This window comes from Oryctolagus cuniculus, chromosome 7 (genome assembly GCF_964237555.1).
Source record: "Oryctolagus cuniculus chromosome 7, mOryCun1.1, whole genome shotgun sequence".
NCBI classification, from domain to species: Eukaryota; Metazoa; Chordata; class Mammalia; order Lagomorpha; family Leporidae; genus Oryctolagus; species Oryctolagus cuniculus.
This window is the reverse complement of record NC_091438.1, coordinates 145,194,285-145,216,271: the sequence shown is the minus strand read 5'-3', so window position 1 is coordinate 145,216,271 and position 21,987 is coordinate 145,194,285. Positions and strand designations below refer to the sequence as shown.

General features: G+C 50.0%; 2 protein-coding genes across 4 annotated transcripts in view; both read left to right on the top strand.

Moving 5' to 3' along the window:
- CEP85 (centrosomal protein 85) overlaps window positions 1-19,027 on the top strand; it is a 53,136-nt gene extending 34,109 nt beyond the window's left edge. For 2 of the 3 annotated variants that reach the window (XM_051856832.2, XM_051856833.2), the window contains 11 exons: window positions 2,179-2,873; window positions 4,038-4,171; window positions 4,562-4,682; window positions 5,771-5,956; window positions 9,478-9,630; window positions 9,852-10,003; window positions 11,011-11,104; window positions 12,666-12,716; window positions 15,522-15,629; window positions 16,766-16,991; window positions 17,374-19,027. In XM_051856832.2, coding sequence (XP_051712792.2) covers window positions 2,179-2,873; window positions 4,038-4,171; window positions 4,562-4,682; window positions 5,771-5,956; window positions 9,478-9,630; window positions 9,852-10,003; window positions 11,011-11,104; window positions 12,666-12,716; window positions 15,522-15,629; window positions 16,766-16,991; window positions 17,374-17,534 — 2,081 coding nt within the window. In that variant the 3' untranslated portion in view covers window positions 17,535-19,027. Of the gene's footprint in view, window positions 1-1,634; window positions 1,879-2,178; window positions 2,874-4,037; window positions 4,172-4,561; window positions 4,683-5,770; window positions 5,957-9,477; window positions 9,631-9,851; window positions 10,004-11,010; window positions 11,105-12,665; window positions 12,717-15,521; window positions 15,630-16,765; window positions 16,992-17,373 lie in introns of those variants that run through there. The other variant, XM_051856834.2, reaches the window with a different exon arrangement.
- A 147-nt stretch (window positions 19,028-19,174) lies between these two features.
- SH3BGRL3 (SH3 domain binding glutamate rich protein like 3) lies at window positions 19,175-21,488 on the top strand. The gene is made up of 3 exons (XM_008265906.4): window positions 19,175-20,247; window positions 20,800-20,967; window positions 21,081-21,488. The coding sequence occupies exons 1-3, from the start codon at window positions 20,200-20,202 to the stop codon at window positions 21,144-21,146; spliced, it is 282 nt and encodes a 93-aa protein (XP_008264128.3). The 5' UTR covers window positions 19,175-20,199; the 3' UTR covers window positions 21,147-21,488.
- The last annotated feature ends 499 nt before the right edge of the window (window positions 21,489-21,987 follow it).

The window sequence follows — 21,987 nt, the reverse complement described above, 5'->3', positions numbered from 1 at the left end:
AGAGATTTAAAACTATATCCTTAACAGAGTAAAGACTGATTTTGGGAACTATAGAGTTCTCTAAATAAAAATCACCTATCTTAGGGCCACTGCCTGTGGTGCCCATATAGGCGCCGGGTCGAGACCGGCTGTTCCACTTCTGATCCAGCTCTCTACTGTGGCCTGGGAAAGCAGTAGAAGATGGGCCAAGTCCTTGGGCCCCTGTATCCACGTGGGAGACCCAGAAGAAGCTCCTGGCTCCTGGCTTCAGATTGGCACATCTCCGGCCGTTGCAGCCATCTGGAGAGTGAACCAGTGGATGGAAGACCTCTCTCTCTCTCTCTCTCTCTCTCTCTCTCTCTCTCTCTCTCTTTGTGTGTGTGTGTGTAACTATGACTTTCAAGTAAAATAAATCTTTAAATTAATTAATTAAAAATCACATCTTATACTCTGACTTTGGAATATCTTAGGAAACTGTAAGCTAGTACCCCTTTTGAAGATTGACTGTTGCTTTGTTTCAAAATGTTATAAAACATAAACTAGATTTAAGGTGTTACTTGCTGTTGTATGCTGCTGTTCATTAGAATCAGACATTGTAAACCCAATTGAGAATACGAAAACTTCACTTTATTCTGTCATCTGTAGGTGGACCATGCACTCTGGAAAATTGGGAAAATGTGTTATCCTGCTTTAGTCTTACTTATTGTTTTGGTTTTGGAATTATTATTTTGAGGGCTATGTCCTCAAAACAGAAGTTGGTGAGTCTTGAGACATAGTACTGTGGCTGGAGAATGGAAGGAAATGTTACTAACTTGAGCGTGACAACAGCCACTCCCTCGTGTGCCACATCCGTGCTGTCTTCTCTGCAGTCATACCATGGAAGCAGGGACCCCTGGGAGTGCTGAGAACTCTGGTGTTGTCATGGAGGGTTGTAAGCAGATTGCTTACTGTCTTGGAAGTCGTATCACCTCCAGCGTTGCTGGCTGGTCCTACAGCTCACCTTGTGGGACAGTAAAGTCACCCTTGAAATTCCCTGGATTCTTGGTCCAAAGACGCAATGCACATAATTAGAAATTACTCAGTTTTAAACAGCTGCTGAGTGAGAAGATGGCAGTTCTTATACGCACATAATTCTGGGAAAGATTAAAGTCTCTGTCCTCATTAACTGAGTGGTCTCTGTTGGTTGATAGAGAGAAGAGAAATGGATTGGTAGTCCTTTTCCTCCATGGCAGATGGGTTTGCTTTGGGAAAAGTTACTGGACGTACTGAAAGAGAAGAAATTGGTATTCTTTGCCTGCTTACTCTGTTTTCTGCTTGTTGAAGGTGATAGGGATCTTGCTGTTTGCTTGCAGCCCGCTGCCCTTGCACATTAGTTCTGTGACCTCCTCAGAGTATTGCTGGGAAGCTGGAGGTGGTAGAAATGTGAATCTTATTCAGTGGGGTTCATCAGAGTCATCTCCCAAGACCAGCAGGAGCCAAAGGAAACATAAATCTAGTTGAAAGTTCAGGATTGCAGTTGGGTACAAACAAGGAGGCAAATGGAAGGCAAAATATAAAATAAGTGGATTTCAGTGTGTACCAGCTTGAGAGTGTTCCCTGTGCTAAGAGTGAAACCTGAGAGTTACTAAGAATAACTTCATATATCCACACAGTCAGGTCTGGGGTGTGGGAGAGAACAGAAGCCTGACTCAGATGCTGCACTCTGCCCTGGGGACAAGCAGGACTATCTAGTTTGCCTTATTCTTTGGATTGTTTAAATTCATTGCTCACCTTCATTGGAGAACTTTTGGAGGTCACAGAAGATTCTGGCAGCCCTTGGAAAGAATATTTTATTAGATTGCATTATAGCATAGATTTGCTCAACTTCCAGAAAAATAGGACCTAAGCCATTTCCTTTAAGTAAGTGATATTTTTTTTTAAAGTTCAGTTCCCAGCTTTGTTGTTGACTAGCAAGATTTTTTTTATTCAAGTACAAGTTAAAAGTGAAGCCATTGTTGCCTTTTGTTGGTTTACCTTGTGATTAGCTTTGAGAGCTTGGAACAGCCATCTCCCATTTAGGTTGCTGTGCCTTTCTGCCTGATTCTTCTGGTGATAGTGCCCTCTGCCAGGTCCCAGGACAGGTAGAGAACATGTAGCATAGCAAACTGAAGAAAGCTTGCTCCTTTAATTGTGACTTATGGAAGACTATTCTCTCTGCAGATTTTTGCAGCTCAAGTGGCAGTTCTTCTTTCCAGCCCATCAAAAGCCACATAACCATCCCAACAGCCCATGTGATGCCTTCTACTTTGGGGAATTCTCCTGCCAAGCCAAATTCTACACCTGCTGGACCCTCTTCCTCCAAACTCCCTTTGTCTGGGTTGGCTGAAAGTGTGGGGATGACAAGAAATGGAGATCTCGGTGCGATGAAACGTTCTCCGGGCCTGTCCAGAGACCTTATGTATCTCTGTGGTGCTGCTGGAGACAATGGAGTTGAGCAGTCTTGGTTTCCAGCAGTGGGCCATGAAAGAGAGGAACAAGTGAGGAAGTTTGATATTCCTCGCATGGAATCAACCCTCAATCAGTCGGCAGTGATGGAGACACTTTATTCAGATCCCCACTACCGAGTCCACTTCCACAGTCCAAGAACTGACACTAATAAGGAGTTGTACAAAGTATTACCTGAGGCCAAGAAAGCACCCGGCAGTGGGGCAGTATTTGAGCGGAATGGTCCACACACCAGCAATAGTGGGGTGCACCCTTTGGGACTCCAGCCTGCTCCTGGGCTCTCCAAGGCTCTGCCCTCTCAGGTTTGGCAACCGAGTTCTGACCCTTGGCATCCCAGGGAACAGTCTTGTGAACTCAGCACTTGTCGGCAGCAGCTGGAATTGATCCGTTTACAGATGGAGCAAATGCAGGTAGAGACCCTTTTTCCCTTGGATTTGGAGGTTCTCTGCGGTATCTAGAACTGGATAGCCTTTGTCCTGTAAGTTTTAACTCCAAAGAAAACATTTGTTAAGGAAGAAAGATGATGTTTGTAGATGGCGCTAAAGGCTTTTGAACTGTTGGGCATTGAATTTGTTGATGGTCTGATTAAACACCAGGTAAGTTCTCCGGAGTAGAGGATTATGAGGAAAAACCATAAAGGAAGAACTCTAACACTGACAGCATGCTTCCCGCACACCAGCTGGTAGGCTGGGTTCTTTGACATACAGAATCTTAGTTAATTCTCATTGCATCCTGATGAGGTGAATGTGACAACATCCCAGGTTTTTATGATAAGTAATCTTGCAAGGGTCACAAAGGTGGTAGGTGGCTGAGCAAGAGTTAAAAACCTCTCTGAGGCCGGCGCCGTGGCTCACTAGGCTAATCCTCCGCCTTGCGGCGCCGGCACACTGGGTTCTAGTCCCGGTCGGGGCGCCGGATTCTGTCCTGGTTGCCCCTCTTCCAGGCCAGCTCTCTGCTGTGGCCAGGGAGTGCAGTGGAGGATGGCCCAAGTCCTTGGGCCCTGCACCCCATGGGAGACCAGGATAAGTACCTGGCTCCTGCCATCGGATCAGCGCAGTGTGCCAGCCGTGGCGGCCATTGGAGGGTGAACCAACGGCAAAGGAAGACCTTTTTCTCTGTCTCTCTCTCTCATTGTCCACTCTGCCTGTCAAAAAATTAAAACACACACATACACACACACACACAAAACTCTCTGAACCCTGTGTTCTTTCTATTATATTACTATTGCACTTTTTAAAAATCTCTGTGCTGCTAAAGAATGGGAAGGTGTGACATATTCCCCTTCCCTGATTGATGACGGCATCCTAACTCCTGGTTTGCCTCTGTTGCCAGATATAAAAGATAACTGACCTTTTCTTAGAAACTAGAGCCCTTCTGAGAGAGACTGTTCATTGGCACAGATATTCCTGGCAGGTTCTTTCCAGTCATGCATCAGAGCTAAAATTACTTCATAAACATTGGCCTTATCAGGTTGAGCCAAATTGGGGCTTAACTATAGACCCAGCTGGGTAGTGCTCAGGTGTCTTCAGGTGCTTATGGTGAAAATCAAGCACTCTGGCTCGCTTGTCTTCCAGCTTCAGAATGGAGCCATCTGCCACCATCCTGCCGCTTTTACTCCTTTACTGCCCACCTTGGAGCCAGCACAGTGGATCAGCATCTTGAACAGTAATGAACACCTTCTGAAGGAGAAGGAGCTCCTCATTGACAAGTAAGACAACAGGGGGTGCTCAGGGCCAGCTTCTGCTGTCTTAGGCCCCACTGAGGGCACCAGTGAAGTCTTCCCAGTGGGAAGTACACCGCTTCCAGTTTGGCCCCACATCTTATCTCAAAGTAGAGCTAGGCTGAGAAGCAGCGCAGTCTTGCATTTGACTAACATAATAGGCCAGTTGTGGGAGGGGGAGTTCTAGGGAATTCTTCAGAGCTGGTCTTTCCTCACTTCCTCTCAATCATCTTTCTCCTTTGTGCAAATCAGTGATGTTCAGAATCCAAGGTCTTTGCTTACATAGTAAGGGTGGCTATTTACCTAAGGAAAGTGGGAGTTCGTCTTGTAACAGGGTTAGTATCAGAACTCCAGACCTGATTCTACTGGCTTTTGTAGGCAGAGGAAACATATTTCCCAGCTGGAGCAGAAAGTTCGAGAGAGTGAGCTACAAGTCCACAGTGCCCTTCTGGGCCGCCCTGCTGCTCCCTTTGGGGATGTCTGCTTGCTGAGACTACAGGTAAGCATTGGCAGCCCAAATGGCATTCTGCTTGTCGTAACTCAGTATGTTCCCTGCTTTTTGTACCATTAGGTATCCAGGAGATAGGAAGGGATTAAGTGATGCAAGCGTCCCTCCCTTTGAAGAGTGAACATCTTGATTAGAAAGTACTCTTTGCCGTGCACTACTGAGGTTAGAAAAGGCTTGAGGGTAAAACCAAATGAAAAGTTCAGAGCCTTGGTGTCAGGATACACTTGGGAGAAAAGGAAGACAGCATAGGTAGATAGATAGTAAGTTTCTGGAGCTGGATTATGTACTCAGAAGTCAGTCTGCCAGCTCTAGCCAAATGGAGGGACATATAGCAGCGGTGGGGATTTAGAGCTGTTCTCATTTTTTTAATTTTTCTATGTCCAGTGGCAGCTGAGGAAAAGCATGTATTTTCTCACTGAGGTCAGTACCTACAGGATTGAGAACTTGAAAATAAGTCTGCTTTGTTGACCAAGCTCCTGCACTTCGGGCTTTTGAGTGATGTGTTTCAGATAGATTATAGTACTGGTTTTGCCACCTAGTGGGCCAGATAGGCAGTAATCCATCACATAAAATCATAATGTTAGCAGGGGAAGAACCCTTAGATGAAAATCTAGTTCAGTCCTCTATTTTACTGGTGAAAAAAATTGAAGTATAGAGAGGAAGAACTTGCCTGAGATCACATAGACAATGAGTGGTGGCGAACTTGGCCTTGAGCCCAGTCTTATGGTGTTCATTGTAGCTCCTCAGGCATTGCGTTAAAGCAGTGGCTCTCAGACATGAACGTGCAGCCTGATCACCTTGAGAGCTTCATAAGACGCAAGATCATTTGGACCCATCCCAGAGTTTCTGATGAGCTGGACCTAGGAATCGGGCTTGAAAGTTTGCATTTCTAACAAATTCTAGCATCAGGTGATGCTGATACTAGTAGTCCTGGGAGCACACTTTGAGAAGCCTGCTTAGAGAAATTCTTAAAGACAAATTCTGATGACATTGGTACAGCAAACAGGTTACTGAGAACAAGTAAAGTACATGGACTTCCAGGGTGGGGAACAGTTAAATACTGAGAATCTTTCTGGCAGGAACTGCAGCGGGAGAATACTTTCTTACGTGCTCAGTTTGCACAAAAGACGGAGGCCTTGAGCAAAGAGAAGATCGAGCTTGAAAAAAAACTCTCTGCTTCGGAAGTTGAAGTCCAGCTTATCAGAGAGTCTCTCAAAGTGACGTTGCAGAAGCATTCAGAGGAGGGGAAGAAACAGGAAGAAAGGGTAAGCTGAGGAGCTGATGGCTCCCTAATTTAGAGTGGTTGGCAGTCAGCTCTCTAACAGCCAAGGCTGCTTCTGGCCCCCGTTTTTGGCGTTAGGAGAAGTCAGTTGGGTGAGACCCTACATTGGCTTCTCACACAGGACCAGTCTGCTAGAGGTGGAACCCTCCTTTCTGCTTTGTCTCCACAGAACCATCACAGTCAGGGACAGTTGTGTGACTGTACACTGTTTCAGGCTGTGATGTGCTGCCAAGTGGAAAACCAGGCTGGGCAGTCACACCAGACAGCACTGTTGCAGGGTGTTTAGATATCTGTGGTGAATTTACATCATTCGGTCTGGTTTCTCCTCTACCTGAAAGTAGAGAGAAATCCCACACATGCAGCTGGTTTGTGAGTTTATTTCTGTCATCACTTTTAGAATTGGTTTAGGATGCGATTGATCACTGGAGAAGCTGGTTTAAAATCTTTTAGCTCTGTTGGTACCTCCAGTTCACAAGTTGCTCTAAATCCAGAGTGCTTGGTTAGTAAAGCACATGAACTGCCAAAGGGATTGGTTTAGTAAAATTTAATTGTAGACTGTTTGTATCAAAATCAGAGCAGTGCTTCTCAGACTTCAATGTGCTTAAGAATCGGGCAGCCAGCGCCATGGCATAGCGCCTGCAGTGCCGGCATCCCATGTGGGTGCCAGTTCAAATCCCAGCTGCTCCACTTCCCATCAGCTCTCTGCTATGGCCTGGAAAAACAGTGAAGGATGGCCCAGTCCTTGGGCCCCTGAACCTGCATGAGAGACCCGGAGGAAGCTGCTGGCTTCGGATTGGCCCAGCTCTGGTGGTTGCGGCCAACAGGGGAGTGAACCAATGGATGGAAGACCTCTTTCTCTGCCTCTGTCTCTGTAATTCTACCTTTCAAATAAATTAAATCTTTAAAAAAAGAAGAAGGAGGAGAAAGAAAAGAAAAACAACAACTCTTAAAAAAATTAGTTAGGGGCTGGCGCTGCGGCTCACTAGGCTAATCCTCCGCCTGCGGTGCCAGCACACGGGGTTCTAGTCCTGGTCGGGGCACCGGATTCTGTCCCGGTTGCCCCTCTTCCAGGCCAGCTCTCTGCTGTGGCCTGGGAGTGCAGTGGAGGATGTCCCAAGTGCTTGGGCCCTGCACCCCATGGGAGACCAGGAGAAGCACAGCGCGATGCGCCGGCCCCAGTGCCCCTGCTACGGCGGCCATTGGAGGGTGAACCAACGGCAAAAGGAAGACCTTTCTCTCTGTCTCTCTCTCTCACTGTCCACTCTGCCTGTCAAAAAAATAAAATAAAAAATTAGGGATCTTGCTAAAAATGCAGATCCTGGGTGGGTATTTGGCCTAGTGGTTAAACTGCTGATTAGAACACTTGTATCTGTATCAGAGTACCTTTTGATTCCTGGCTCCAACTCTGGGTTCCAGCTTCCTGCTAAGGCAGACTTTGGGAGGCAGCAGTGATGTTGCTTGAGTAACTGAGTTCCTGCCACCCATGTGGGACACTTGCAGTGGCATTCCCAGCTCCTGGCCCCAGCCATGTGGGCATTTATGGAGTGAGTGAGTGGATTGAAGTATGCTCTTTCTGTCTCTTTCTGCCTCTCAAATAAAAACCAATAAAAATTTGGGGCAGTGGGAGCCATTGTTGTGGCACAATGGTTTAAGCTGCTATCTGCAACAATAGTATCCCATGTGAGTGTCTGTTCTAGCCCCAGAGACTCTCCTTTGATCTACCTCCCTGTTAATGCACTTCAGAGAGCAGCAAAAGGTGGCCCAGACACTTGGGCTGCTGCCATCCACCTGGGAGACCTAGATGGAATTCTAGGCTCCTGGCTATAACCTGGCCCACCCTTGGCCATTGTGGCCATTTGGGGAGTGAACCAGTGGATAGAAGATTCTCTTTGTAACTGCCTTTCAAATAAATAAATACGTCTTTTTTTTTTTTTTTTAAAGAAAAAGAAAATTACACTAAAAAATATTTTTGCATGTCAAATGTTCAGATTCAGTTGTATTGGGAGCAGGCCTGAGGTCCTGCATTTTGAAGAGCTCCTGGGTGCTGTTGGTGCCATTGGTACCAAGTTTTAGAGGGCTTGTTAAAAAAGAAAATTTTAATGAAAATAGTATATGTATCTGTTATCAAATACCAGTAGCTTTATAATAAAAAATAGAAGTAATGTGCCCCACCCCACTCCAGGAAGGTATTCATCCTCAAATCTTCTCTTTCCCTTGATACATACTTTATTTCTGAGAAGTATGCTTTTACATTTTTTGATACATTTTAAATATCTATTTCATGGATGTAGTATTTTATCTCTCTTGATAACATTGGTTATAGTTTTTTGGGTGTCTCAAAATAAAAAAATAGTTTTTTGGGTGTCTACATCTGCTTATAGTATTGTTTCTTGTTTCCTTCAGATTTTTTTTTTTTTTCTGTTTTGATGTCTTTCTGTTAGAGGCTTGGTGATCTCTGAATGGCACTCACATTTAAGAATGAAGTGGGGGTGGCATTGTAGCATGGGCAGTTAAGCTGCCACTTAATGACACTGACATCCCATATCAGAGTGCTGGTTTGAGTCCTGGTTGCTGCACTTCCCATCCGGCTTCCTGCTGTTACACCAGGAAGGCAGCAGATGATGGTTGGGCCCCTGCCATGCATGTGGGAAACCCAGATAGAGTTCCTGGCTCCTGGCTTTGTCCTGCTGGTTGATGCAGCCATTTGGGGAGTGAGCCAGCAGATGGAAGAGTCTTGGTTTCCCTCTCTCTCGCCCTCTCTCCCTCCCACTTACCCTGTGTCACTCAGCTTTTAAAATAAAATTTTTTAAAATAATAAACTATTTACGGATGAGTGGTTGACACACCACCTAGGACACCCACATCCCATCTTTAAATGAAGCATAGAAAAGCTGGATGAAAGCTCTGGTTTCAAGGGAGTTGCCAGACGGAATTAAAGGTTACCTCCTAGGAACCCTGGGCAGAGCCAGATAAAATCTTTATATTAACAAGTTTAATTTTATTTTAATTTATTTTTATGCATTTGAAAGGTAGGCAGAGATCTCCCATCAGCTTTTTCACTCCCTAAACACCAACAGCAGTTAAGGCTGGGCCAGGTCAAAGCCAGGAGCCAGGAACTTAATTATCGTCTCCCACATGGGTGGCAGGGACCCAGATAATTGAGCTATCACCTGTGGTCTCTGAGCGTGCTTTAGCTAGAAGCTAGATGGAGACTACAGCCAGGATGCAGACGTCCCCAGCACGACTGACCTGCTATGCCAAACACCTACCCCAATGCTATCAATTTTTTAAAAATTGCTTAGGGAGCTTTTCCTCTCTGCCCTTGACTGGGAGTGTGTTAGCTTTGCAGTTTATGCCCTAATTCAAAAGGCAGGATTTGACTAGCATCTGCCTTTATTACAGTTGAGCACCATGCACAGGCACAAGGGCAAAGACGGTGATCACTTTGGATGTTCAAGGTCCCAGAGGAATGAATGGAGACAGACTCTCAAAATTTTTCCCCAGGTGAAAGGTCGTGATAAACATATCAATAATTTGAAAAAGAAGTGTCAGAAGGAAGCAGAGCAGAACCGGGAGAAGCAGCAGCGTATTGAAACCTTGGAGCGCTACTTGGCTGACCTTCCTACACTGGAAGACCATCAGCAGCAGAGCCAGCAGGTAGCAGCAGAGTCCACGTGCATGGGGCAGGCAGGGAGTGGCCAAAGAGGGGAGCTTTCTCAGTGTCTGTGTGCTTACCTGGGACTTTCTGAAAGGAAAATCCCAGAACAGTCATGTCTGGATTCACATCTGTCAGTTTGCAGCAGACTACAACGTTTTTGAAATGCCCATTCCAAGTCTTCCTTGACTTATTGACCTAAGTATGAGATCTTGTCTCTCAGCTTAAGGATTCCGAGCTGAAGAGCACAGAGCTACAGGAGAGAGTGACTGAGCTGGAGAGCTTGCTGGAGGAAAGCCGGGAAGCCTGCCGAGAGAAGGAGGTTCAGCTGGAAAGCCTGAGAGAGAGAGAAGCAGAATTGTCCTCTAGATGCAAGTAAATGTGCTTGTGGGATTTAGGGTCTTGTCCCAGCTACGCATTCCTTCACCTGCATGACTTCGGGTGATTTGGGCAAATTTTGTTCCTCTGAGCTAAGTTTTCTTTGGATTGTAAAAGCTGCTTATGGGCCGGCACTGTGTCTTTGGGATGGAATGTGGAGGTGTGGGTGCTAGGGGCAGGGAGTTGTTATTTTGTCCTTTGAAGGATCCAATCCACTGCCTGCTATAATAACCCTTGAGCATGTGAGTACTGAATGAATGAAAACATTTCATAAACTGGGAAATGAGCTATGTGTCCATTTTCAAAAGCAAATGCTACTTCTGAGGGCGGGGAGTTATCCACATTTTGAACTTTGTAAGCTAAAAGCTATCAGGAACATCTGTTTATCCTCAGCCCTAGGGGATGCTCTCACTGCCCTGACAGGTTCTGAGAACAAAACAAGATGCCATAATGTACTCTCAGGGCGTCTTGGGAGCTTCCTCCATATTAATAACAATTTCTGAAAATCTGATGGCTTTGTTGCAACAGCCTCTTGGACCAAATCCAGTTTCTAATGGGGTGGGTTGGGTTTCTCATCCTATATTCAACCACAGTGACTTGTTTTTTATTCCAGCAGATGGGCCATGCTGGAAGTGATTATGGGGGACCTATTGGAGAAGATAGAGTCTAAGCAGGATTAGGGAACAGTGTTGACTCTGCCCTAAACTATGTCCCCCAAAAGGGAATGTGATGAATGTTTATTTGTGAAATATAAAAGCAAAGAATGTGGCAAGTGGAGAATTGGTGGCATATTGTATAGGTGCTGGCCCCTGGGGGAAAGAACCTAACACGGGGAGCAGCTTCTGTGTGGCTCAGCCTGCATGGCAGCAGACCAAAAACCTTATCCCTAGCTGTGGCTGGGAGGAGCCTACATGGCTTGCCCAAAAACACAGTAAATAGAGGAACAAGGAGTCAAAGCCACATCTCTCGGACTTCCAAGTTCTTGAAGAGCCATTGTCTTTCAGCCTGCAAGATGCGCAGGCTGAGCAGACAGCCAGTGGAGAAGGCCCAAGAGCAGAAATGGAGTCCTGGCAGCGGGAATGCGACTCTCTCCGAAAGGTAAGCGAGGGTGTCCAGACTGTAACCATGGGCAGGCTGGGAGAGAAGAGAAGATTGTGTATTGAGAGGGAATCACACATCCTAGTCTGGGGCCACCTCAGATTTGCTGCTGAGTGGTTTTGCTTTCTGAGAAGTTGCCCCTGCAGAGTAAGTGTCCATTTTAAACGTCCATCCTTGTGACAGGCAGACGTCACTCATCTAGAGTACAGGCAGAAGTCTCCTGTCCAGACTAGATAATCCACAATGAAGGCTGGTGCACTTAGGCCCCTGCAGAACCTCTTGCTTTGGACAGAGCTCTAACCAGTGAGTGGCCTGCTTTCTCAGTTCAGCAGAAAGAGGGAGTCAGGGGCCTGCCAGGAATTGCAGGTCAGGTAAAAAAAAAAAAAATCCCAGAATGGTTCAGACTACCTGAGGTCTTTTTTTTAAGAGATTTATTTATTGGGACTGGCGCTATGGCATAGCGGGTAAAGCCTCCTTTTGCTGTGCAGGCATCCCACCCATATGGGCCCTGGTTTGAGTCCTGGCTGCTCCACTTCCGATCCAGCTCCCTGCTGTGGCCTGGAAAAGCAGAAGATGGCCCAAGTGCTGGGACCTCTCTCTGCACCCTTGTGGGAGACCTGGAAACAGCTCCTGGCTTCAGATTGGCCCAGCTCTGGCCATTGTGGCCATTTGGGGAATGAATCAACGAATGGAAGACCTTTCTCTCTCTCTCTCTCTCTCTCTCTCTCTCTCTCTCTCTCTGCCTGCCTCTGCCCCTATAACTGCCTTTTTCAAATAAATCTTTTTTTTTTTTTAATATTTTTATTTAAATGAAAGGCAGAGATAGGGAGATCTTCCATCCACTGGTTCACTCCCCAAATGGCCTCAATAGCCCGGGCTGGGCCAAGCCAAAGTCAGAAGCCAGTAGCTTCTCATGGGTCTCCATGTAGGGGTAGGGGCCCAAGTACTTCGGTCATCTCCTGCTGCTTTCCCAGGCACGTTAGTAGGGAGTTAGTTTGGAAGTGGAGAAGCCAGGACTTGAACCACGCCCAAATGGGATGCCAACACTGCAAGCAAAGGCTTAACCTTCTGTGCTGCAGCACTGGCCCCTTACCTGAGGTCTTAATGGACAGGAAGTCAGGATGGTTCAGGCTTTCTCCTTAGATAGTCAGTATAACTAAAGCTGTAATAATAGCCATCATAGCCCTGGACAAGACAGGTTTAATTAAATCAAGTTTTTGCCCTGTCCTTTGCCAAAGAATCAGAATGTTTAGTTGCTGTTGCCTACAATCATCAGAGTGAACACCCACCACCACCACCACCACCACCACATACACAACAGTGGTTGTGGGTCCACTGCATTCCCATAGAAACTTCTTTGTGATTGGAGCACAGAAGTGTGAAGCTAGTTAGCCAGGATTGGGAGTCTGAGTTACACACCTATAGGTAGAGCTTACTAGACTTCACCCTGCTCTCACTATTAAAGGGCTATAGCCAGTGTTGCTGATGCCATACCACAGACTAAAACAGCCCCTTGCCCTCTGACCTATCTGCAGCTTCCCTTGATAACTTTGCCTTTCAGATTGTGGAGAAGCAACAGCAGAAGATGGATCAGTTGCACTCACAAGTGCAGGTGAGCAGAAGTCTTGGGGATATAATGGGTAGGACCTGATGAAGACACTGTAGAAATCAGTCACATTTGTAATTTGTGTGGTGTTAGGATAAAAAAATGAGACCTGTCAGTGCTTTTGAGCCTACAGTCTTTTTTTTTTTTTTTTTTTTTTTTTTTTTTAAGATTTTATTTATTTGAGAGGTAGAGTTAGAGAGAAGGAGAGACAGAGAGAGAGGTCTTCCATCCACTGGTTAGTCTCCAGATGGCCGCAACAGCCAGAGCTGAGCCAATCCAAAGCCAGGAGCTTCTTCCAGGTTTCCCACATGGGTACAAGGGCCCAAGTACTTGGGCCATCTTCTACTGCTTTCCCAGGCCATTAGCAGGGAGCTGGATCAGAAAAGGAGCAGCTGGGACACGAACCAGTGCCCATATGGGATTCTGGCACTGTTGGCAGAGGCTTAGCCTACTACACCATAGCACCAGCCCCAAGCCTATAGTCTTGGAAGGACAAACACAGGAGTTTCAGTGCAATACTATGAGAGCAGTGTTCACACCACCTTGAGGGAACACAGAAGAGTCAGAGGAAGGATGGGAGATCAAGGAAAGGATTCTGGAGACCCAGAACTTGAAGGATGAGGAAGAGCTGGGTGGATGATACTGGAATTCCAGATACAAAGGACAGCATAAATAGGAACATGGAGGTGTGAAACAGCACAGTGTGAACATGGACCTCTGGCAGTTTGATATTGTCGACATGCGAGCAGGCACCATTTAATGGGGGGGATGGTGCTGAGAAATATATTAGGTGCTTTCAGTGTTGTACACACTTCATAATGTGTGCTTACACCAACTGAGACAGCTGTGATGTCACTAGGCAGTAGAGTCTTCGGGAACTGCCATCACAGCACGTGTTCTGCTGTTGAGTGATGTCATCATGCAGCTCATGACTGTATTTGGTTTAAAGTGGTGAGAGGAGAGCTAGAATTCTAGGTGGTAGGAGGGCCTTGTCTATCCAACTAAGTTAGCTTTTATTCTCTAGGTATGTGATGGGAATCTGTTACAGCATTTAATTGGGGTATGATGTGGTCAGGTTTGCTGCTCAGATTTGAGTGTAGAAGATTGACAGCCTGGGGAGAGGCAAGGCTGGGCAGCTGCTGCAGAAATGTGAGCGAAAGATGGGGGACTGGCACAGGGCAGCATAGCAGGGAGGAGATGTGAAGGGCAGATTTTAGGGATGTTTAGGGGTTAAAATTGAGAGGAATCAGTGACAAGATGTAGGGGGTTGATGAACAGCAGGGAAGAATCAAACGTGGTTCCTGGTTTCTATTTGAGCCAGAGTTGGGGTTCCCTTCATTGACTTCTCCAAGAAAACCTGGTAAAGGCAGGCTGACTCAGTTCTTTTTGACCCCAAAACACAAAATGCACTCACTCTGAGGAACAACTGAAGGCTGCAATCCAGTTCATGTAGGTTTTTAGAATGTTTATGGGTTCTCAGTGTAGATTTTCTGAAACGTTGGGGTTCCACAAAAGTTGAAAAAGCCCAGAATTTTAAGTGGTACATTTATCCATGATGAGACTACTCAGGCAAATTAAAATGTCAGAGGAGGGGTAGGCTTCATGGTACAGTGGGTTTAGCCCCTACTTGGGACGCCCACGTCGTGTATCTGAGTGTTAGATCAAGCCTCATCAACTCTGCTTCCAGTCCAGCTTATGTGTCCTGGGAGGCAGTAGATGATGGCTCATGTACTTGGAGTTCTTGGCTCCTGGCCTCAGCCTGGCCCAGCCCATCCCTGACTGTCAGGCAGGTGGGGAGTGAACCAGTAGCTGCCCACTCTTGCCTGCTTGCTCTCTCTTTCAAGTGGATGATAGTAAATACATGTTTGTAAAATATCAGACAAATCTGCTAGAATACATTGTGTTCATCCTGGTCACCTGGAGTATTTCATGGTCATGAGGTTATATTGGCAGTTATATTTTAATTACTAGAAAATAGGAAAATTCAAGGAATTCTTTTTACTTTATTTGTTCAGCTCACTTTCAAAATTGGGAGGAAATCAGAATGAATGAGAGGAAGGAGATAACAACTTAAACCTCTTGCTCCCTCTGACCCTGACCATACCTGCACACACATCCACACACACGTGCATACTGCTCACCTGGTACCTGTGAGTGTCCTCCCCTGCTGCTTGTCACCTTTGTCAAAAGCATTGAGTCTGCACTGTCTTCTTGGGCGTTTACTGTTAGCTCCTCAGAGACTGGGCTGTTTGGTGTTCTTTCCCGTGCTCAGTGCCTGTCACAGTAAGTGCACAACGAATAGTGAACTCGATGGAATGACCTAGTCCCTGCCTCAAGAAAGTGCTACTCCAGAGTGTGCAGCTGGGGTGCTCGTGAGCCACGAGGGAAGGAGTGTCAGGGTGGGGTCAGGACACACTGGATTTCACTTGTAGGTTGAGGAGAAGTGGGTGAGCTCAGAGGTTTCCTAGGGGACGGGGCAGAAGAGCAGTCTGAGCAAAGGGGCAGAGGAATAAGCAGAAGCGTTGAAGCTGGAGCCTTCAGGACGAACGCCGGTCACTGCAGCTGAGTGAGGCTGTGTGCAGGGGGAAGAGATAGGGCTTCCAGGAAGGAAGGGTAGGAGGGGTCTGCTGAGAAACCGGTTGGGGGCTACAGAAGGTTTTGAGTGGGAACTCAGAGATGAGGGCTGTTCTGAAACGAGTTCAGCAGCAGTGTGTGGGTGGGGTTGGACTTCACTGTATTAGAGTCCAGGCCAGAGGTGTCGTGATCTGTACCCTTGTTGTGTTCTTCCACCACCCTTGCCCTGGGATTCAGAGCCTAGAGCAGGAAGTGGCTCAAGAAGAAGAAACAAGCCAGGTCCTGAGAGAGGAAGCCCAGCGGAGGGAGACAGCCCTGCAGCAGCTGCGCACAGCTGTGAAGGAGGTGAGCAGCATCAGCCAGGCCTCCCCAAGCCAGGTTCTTCGGCGCTTCCCATGCCCACACCTGCAAGAGTGCCAGGCTCCGAGAGCTCCCCACTGAGCTGCTTCTGGGCCAGAGGAATGCGAAGGCGCTTTGCATCATGCTTTGTGTTAGAGGCCTTAAACCTGACTTGAGCATACCACAATTACCCAGGAATGTTTTTCAGATGTGGAAAGATATTCTTTCCTCCCTTTGTCTTCCTTCAAGTTTATAGGGTTTGGGGCAGGTGGCGGGGAGGGGCCAAGAAGACAGAGGGCTTGGTGATCCTCCTGCAGTAAACAGCTACCAGCGGGGGTGGGGGGGCGGGTACTGGCCAGGTGCTTAGGAAAGAGTCTCCCAGGATTATCACATTGTCCGGTGAAGTAGAGGGCTGCAGCTGGAAGAGGAACTCTGTGCATGGTCATTACAACAGAACTGAGGTAGGGAAGGCAGGAGAGTGCATGAAGATGTCAGGGAGAGGGAGACAGCATAATCAGATCGTGATTGGCAGGCCCGTGGCAGGCAGCCTCATTGCACTGAAGTGGAAGTTGGAAAAGGCAGGACGCGATGCAGCACTGACTCCTCCAGGTCTGCAGCGTCTTCAGCTCGCACTTGGTGACTTCTGCCTGCCACAGTGTCTTCCTTGGCCCCTTCATTCCTGACAGCCTGCGATCAGACTGGCTGGTGGCCACCTTTGTCTGGGTGGCAGGGAGAGATTGAAAGCAGTGTCTCCTCAGATTTCAGCCTTCACGTTAAGCTGTCTCTAATAGCCTGGCTAACAGAGTTGGCTGAGGGACTGGCTTCAGATAGAGTTCCTAGGAGGAGCACATCTCTGGTTCCTGAACAGGAGCCTGGAGGCTGATGACTCAGAGCCTGCTGGAGAGCAGCAGCTTCCTCTCCAGGGCTGGATCCCCCAGGGCCCAGGCTACCCCACAGAGGAACCAGGCCTGATCCCGGGGCGGGGCTGGAGCAGTAGTAAGCCTGTTGACAGGGGTGAGAGGAGGAAGTGCCTGTGACTTGTGCCTTCCCCTCCACACGCATATCCATACCCATGCACACTCAGGCACTGACCCTGTCTCTTCTTGCCCTGGGAACATGTTCTTGCCCATTTTTCTGCTTAGCTTTCAGTACAAAACCAGGACCTGATTGAGAAGAATCTGACGCTCCAGGAACACCTGCGCCAAGCCCAGCCAGGGTCTCCGCCCTCACCAGACACAGCCCAGCTGGCGTTTGAGCTACACCAGGAGTTGGCCGGCTGCCTTCAAGACCTGCAGGCTGTCTGTAGCATTGCCACGCAGAGGGCCCAGGGTCACGACCCCAACCTCTCCCTGCTCTTGGGCATTCACTGTGAGTTTTTAGAAGTGTGGAACCTGTGACGGGGATCTTCATTCTTTCACCCCCATCCAACTTTCCTATCTTTACAGTAATGCATGAGCAGAGTCCATAGGCCTGATCCCTACCCTTTGTGGTTTTATATGTTTCACAAAATTGATGTTCAGTAAATCTGCTTTGAAAGCAGGCATCCTTATGGGGTACCTTGCCTGCAGTACAGATTGTGGGCCTGGGCAGCCAGTTATCAGCCCACTATCCCCAGCTGCCTTTTTCAAAAAATGCTGTGTCCCAAGGTTTTGGGCCTCCAGGCACTGTCTATCCATACTGCCCCTCCACATGAAACTGTGACATTGTCTCCAGCTGACTTCAACGTTCTCTGAAACACTCTCCTCCCCAGCTACACAGCATCCGGGGACTCAGCTAGATTTGCAGAAGCCAGATGTGATCAAGAGGAAGCTAGAAGAGGTTCAACAGCTACGCCGTGACATCGAGGACTTGAGGACCACCATGTCAGACAGATATGCCCAGGACATGGGAGAAAACTGTGCAACACAGTGAGGAATGCTGGGTGTGGGACAGGCTGCACACTTCAGGGACCGCAGGGAGCCCAATCCAGCAAGGTTCCAGCCTTAACCCTGTGTTGCCTCCTGTCTGTGGTTCCCAGGGGAGGGGAGAGAAGGAAGAGCCTGCATCTGGGGGCCAGGGGTTGATGAGGGAACTGCATCTGCCTGTTTGCTGTCACAGAGGCTTGGCCTCTTGGGATTACGTTTGTTCTCTGATCCTGATTGACCGTCTGAGGGCGAGTTACTAATTAACTTTTGCAAGTACAACTGATAAATCCTCACAGACAGGTTCCCAGCCCTAGGCTGACATCTGAGACAGGCAGCTCACCTCTTTCTCCCTCTTCTGGGATGGAGCCACATTCATTCCCACTCCCTACCTGGCCTTGCTAATGCCTGCAGCTCGTTAGAGGGGCCTGGATATGCGGAGCACCAGTCACGTTGACCATTTGAGAATTCTCAGGCCGCGTGTGGCAGCCTTCCTGGGAACTGAGCTGGCTTCCTGGGGTTTTTCAGGCTCCTGCTTCTTCCTCAGGGTGATTTCTTTATTGGCAAAGTACCCAATTCGGATTGTGGGCCTAGGGGTTATAGCCAGGGCTCCTTCATCTGCTCGCAGTCACATATTACAGGAGCACCCATTCTCCAGCTGCCCTGTGCCCCTCGACCCTGGCCATGGCCAGTATAGCCGCCTCCCGTATTCTTAGGCCTTCCAGGTAGCCCCCCTCTTGGGCCTTGAATACAGACTTCTGTGTCATTGCGGTCTGGGAAGACTTCCCCCAGAGGCCACAGGGCCCTGTCAAGCTGCTTACGCCTTCCTCCAAGTTGGAGACTGTGCCTGGCCTTTGATTTGTGCCTCTCGTGTTAGGGGAGTCCTTTCCTTTCCTGCTCTAGCTGCTCGGGGAGCTCAGGAGTACCCACTACAGGTCAGCTTTGTTAAGGTACAGCTTTCATTATCTTTGTTTGTTTGTACCCTCAGTGTTCTGTTTGTTTTTTCCTTGCCTCCTGGTTTAGGGAGCATCTTGCAATTGTTTTTATCTGGTTGTTGGGCCAGCCCCAGGCTTTCTGTAGATCTGGAGCCAGGCCAGCAGGGACCAAGTGTGGGTATGGGGAGCATCGGCAACCCAGGAACCCAGGGTCAGCCACTGTTAAGATTCCCGCTACGCTTTGGGCTGTTGGCCGCATACTGGACTGCACTCCTGAGCCTGAATGAGGCTCCTTAAGTGTTTTTACAAGTTTGTGTTTTATTTATGGAGTGACTTATCCCTTCCATTGAGAGGAGCCCCACCCCGCTGGCCGTCCCCTCAGCCTCTGGGCTTCTGCCTCTAAAAGCAGAGAGCGGGGTAATTGGTCTCCACCCTGTGTTGGGAGCCCAGCCACCATGCTCATGGGTATTTTTCTTGTAAAGTTTATAAGCAGTTATTTATATGGATCTTCGTTATGTCAACTGTTTGTATTGCCTATTTTGATTACAAAATAAAATATTTAATAGACTCCAGCTTTCCATAGCCTTCTATTTCTGCCTTCCCTCTAGCCCACCCCTCACATTGGCTTGTTGGAGCCAGAAGGTGGGTATTGGCCCGGTTCCCCAGGCAGCAACAAGGAGGGGCCTTTGGCAAGCCCAGCTTCACGCCCGCATCTCCTTCTGCCCTGCCAGTCAGAGCAGTAAGATCTTCCGTGTGTGTGCAGAGCTGCCCAGGCAGGCAGCAAGTCTGACCCTGGAGAGTTTGGTAGTCAGAGAGGAAGTGGCTTCCTCAGAGCAAAGCATGGCCGTGTTTGCCTCAGACCTGGCGGAGCCCTGGGCGTGGGGGACGTCAGGGGACTAAGTCTCCGACGTTGGTCTGGGTGCTGGAGTCTGCTCCTTGGGGGCTCCCTGGTGCCTGCTGGAAGCCGTAGTGGTTTGGGCTGCCATCTGCAGCACGGAGTGGGGTTGAGCTGGCGCCCCAAGACCAGCTGTGGCTGTTTGACAAGGGCCAGCTGAGCCCAGGCTTTTTGGAGTCCTGTCACCAACCTCTGCTACCTGGTTTTCCGGAGCTGTCAGCTTCTTACCTTGTCTCTTATCTGGCTTCACGAGGGTGTTGCCTGCCACCACCTTCCTTGTCTAAACCTGCCCAGTGGAGAGGAACTTGGGGGAAATCCTCTTAGCAGACTGCCTCTGCCTCCTGTCCTGCAGCGTTCGCCCTGGGGCGGGGCTCCTTGGGACTTTGGGATTTGAGGCTTCCTAAGGACTGCGCTGAGCTGTTACCGAGGCAACTCCTGATGGCACTGGGGGAAGTGGGTAGTTGGATGCCCCGAGCCGGGGGAGCCGGGGCCGCTGTGCCAGCCTCTCACCTCCGCCTTACCGGGTCTTTCCAGCCTCACGCTGAGCCCTGGACCGGGGGAGGGCTGAAGTGGGTGGTGGCGCGGCTGCAGAGGGGCGGCCTTACGTGGGACTCGGGTCCTCTGGTGTCTAGCCACCGTGGGGGAAGGGAGGGGGCCTCTGGCGCGCTGGGCGGTGTCGTGCAGGCCCCGCCCCTCCAGCCACCCGCGCCACCGATTGGTCCTGAGAGCGGTGACTCGCAGGCGGAGCAGGAAGGAAACCGCTCCCGAGCGCGGCAGCGTCGTCTCGGCTGTGCAGCTGCCGCCACCGCCTCCCGTGTCTGCCAACACGCCCGTCTGCCCGCAGCATGAGCGGCCTGCGCGTCTACAGCACGTCGGTCACCGGCTCCCGCGAAGTAAGTGTGCGCCCACGCGCGGCCGGCGCCGGGGAGGGCGCTGGGCCGTGTCCGCAGCTGCGGACCCGGGCGCCTGGGAGCATTCCCCAGGACGGGGGCGGAACGCGGCCTCCAGGGACCACCAGTCCAAGGCCCCAGCCTGAGCCCCTTCAATGGGACGTGCTGGATCCTCGGCAGCCCCAGCCTGAATCTCCCACGCCCATCCCCCAACACTCAGGCACTCGTTCTCTGCACCGCCGCTGCCAACCTGACCCTGACCACGTCCTTAACCCGCCCTTCCTCCTCCACTCTGTGCGCGTGGGGTGCGGGTGGCCGTTTCCTAGCTTCTACCCGGGCTCCCCCGCCTTCCCCTCCCTTCTCTCCTCGCCGAGCCGGCTCCTCCAGCTGCGAACTGTATCCCACTTGATGCCCACCCTGTAGATTGCATTCCTCGTGGTTGGAACCCTCCCCTGGGGGTGGGGGGGCAGGGAACAAAAGCTCTGGTCACAGCCTTCTGCCCGCTGCCAAAACTCTCCAGCCCACCCAGTAACCCTTGCCCACCCTCTGCCCCAGATCAAGTCCCAGCAGAGTGAGGTGACCCGCATCCTGGACGGGAAGCGCATCCAGTACCAGCTAGTGGACATCTCCCAGGACAACGCCCTGCGGGATGAGATGCGAGCCTTGGCGGGCAACCCCAAGGCCACCCCACCCCAGATCGTCAACGGGGACCAATACTGCGGGGTATGGGCCCGGGGATTGGGGCGGGGAGTGCCGGAGGACTCCAGCCAGGGACAAAGCACTGGAGCCTCTTGCACATGGCCTAGGGTGACCCCTGCTTGCCTCCCATCCCCCAGGACTATGAGCTCTTCGTGGAGGCTGTGGAGCAAAACACGCTGCAGGAGTTCCTGAAGCTGGCCTGAGTCCAGCCCCCTGATGGGTTCCCCTGGACCCGGTCACCATGTTCTCCCCGCAGCCCTCACCTGGCCTCGAAGGACCTTGTGACCAACTTCCCTGTCATTCCTAACCTTTTGGCCTTGGGGACCCTCTCCCCAGCCCAAGCCTCTTCTCCGCTCCGTCTCCGAGATTGTCTTAAGCAGCAGCCCCAGTGCTGGCCGTCCCAGCCCGGCCTTGGGGCTGCCGCCTCTCTGCCTGGCACTGACCAGGACACCTCTTCTTGGTTCCCTGAGCCAGAGCTCTGCCAAAGGCCCCGCAGTCCCTTGCCTGGGAGCACCCTAGACAATTAAATGCCCATTCCACTGGCACTGTGTCTGTCTGGTTGTGGGCTAGGCGTCCTGGGTCCCTGTACCCGGTGAGGCTGGGTGATGTGACTGTCCCAGTGCCTGTGTGTGGATGTTTATCTGGCACACCCACACCTGGGTGGACCCTCTTGTTTCTGGAGACGGTCTGGGTGGGCCACCCTCCAGCTCACATGGTGGGGTCCCTGTCACTTCTATACCTTGATGTGTACTGCACATGTCCGTGCCTGCCAGTGCAGCTGCCCCGTGTCACTGCCTGAGTTGGAGCAGGGTGGCTAAGTGTGGGTGAGTTGTGGGAGTGGGTGCACAGCTGCACTCCCGCTATTTCGGGGACAGGGGTGCAGCTGTGACAGTGGCTTTGTGCGTAGTGCAGAGAAAGTGCCCCTAAGCTTTGGGCCTGTGCCTGTCACCTGGGCACAGGGCAGCTCTGCTGTGCCGGCTGGAGCTGGCCACTCCCTCCGGGATCCTTCCTTCACACATCCTTTCAGCTCCTGCTGGGAGAAAG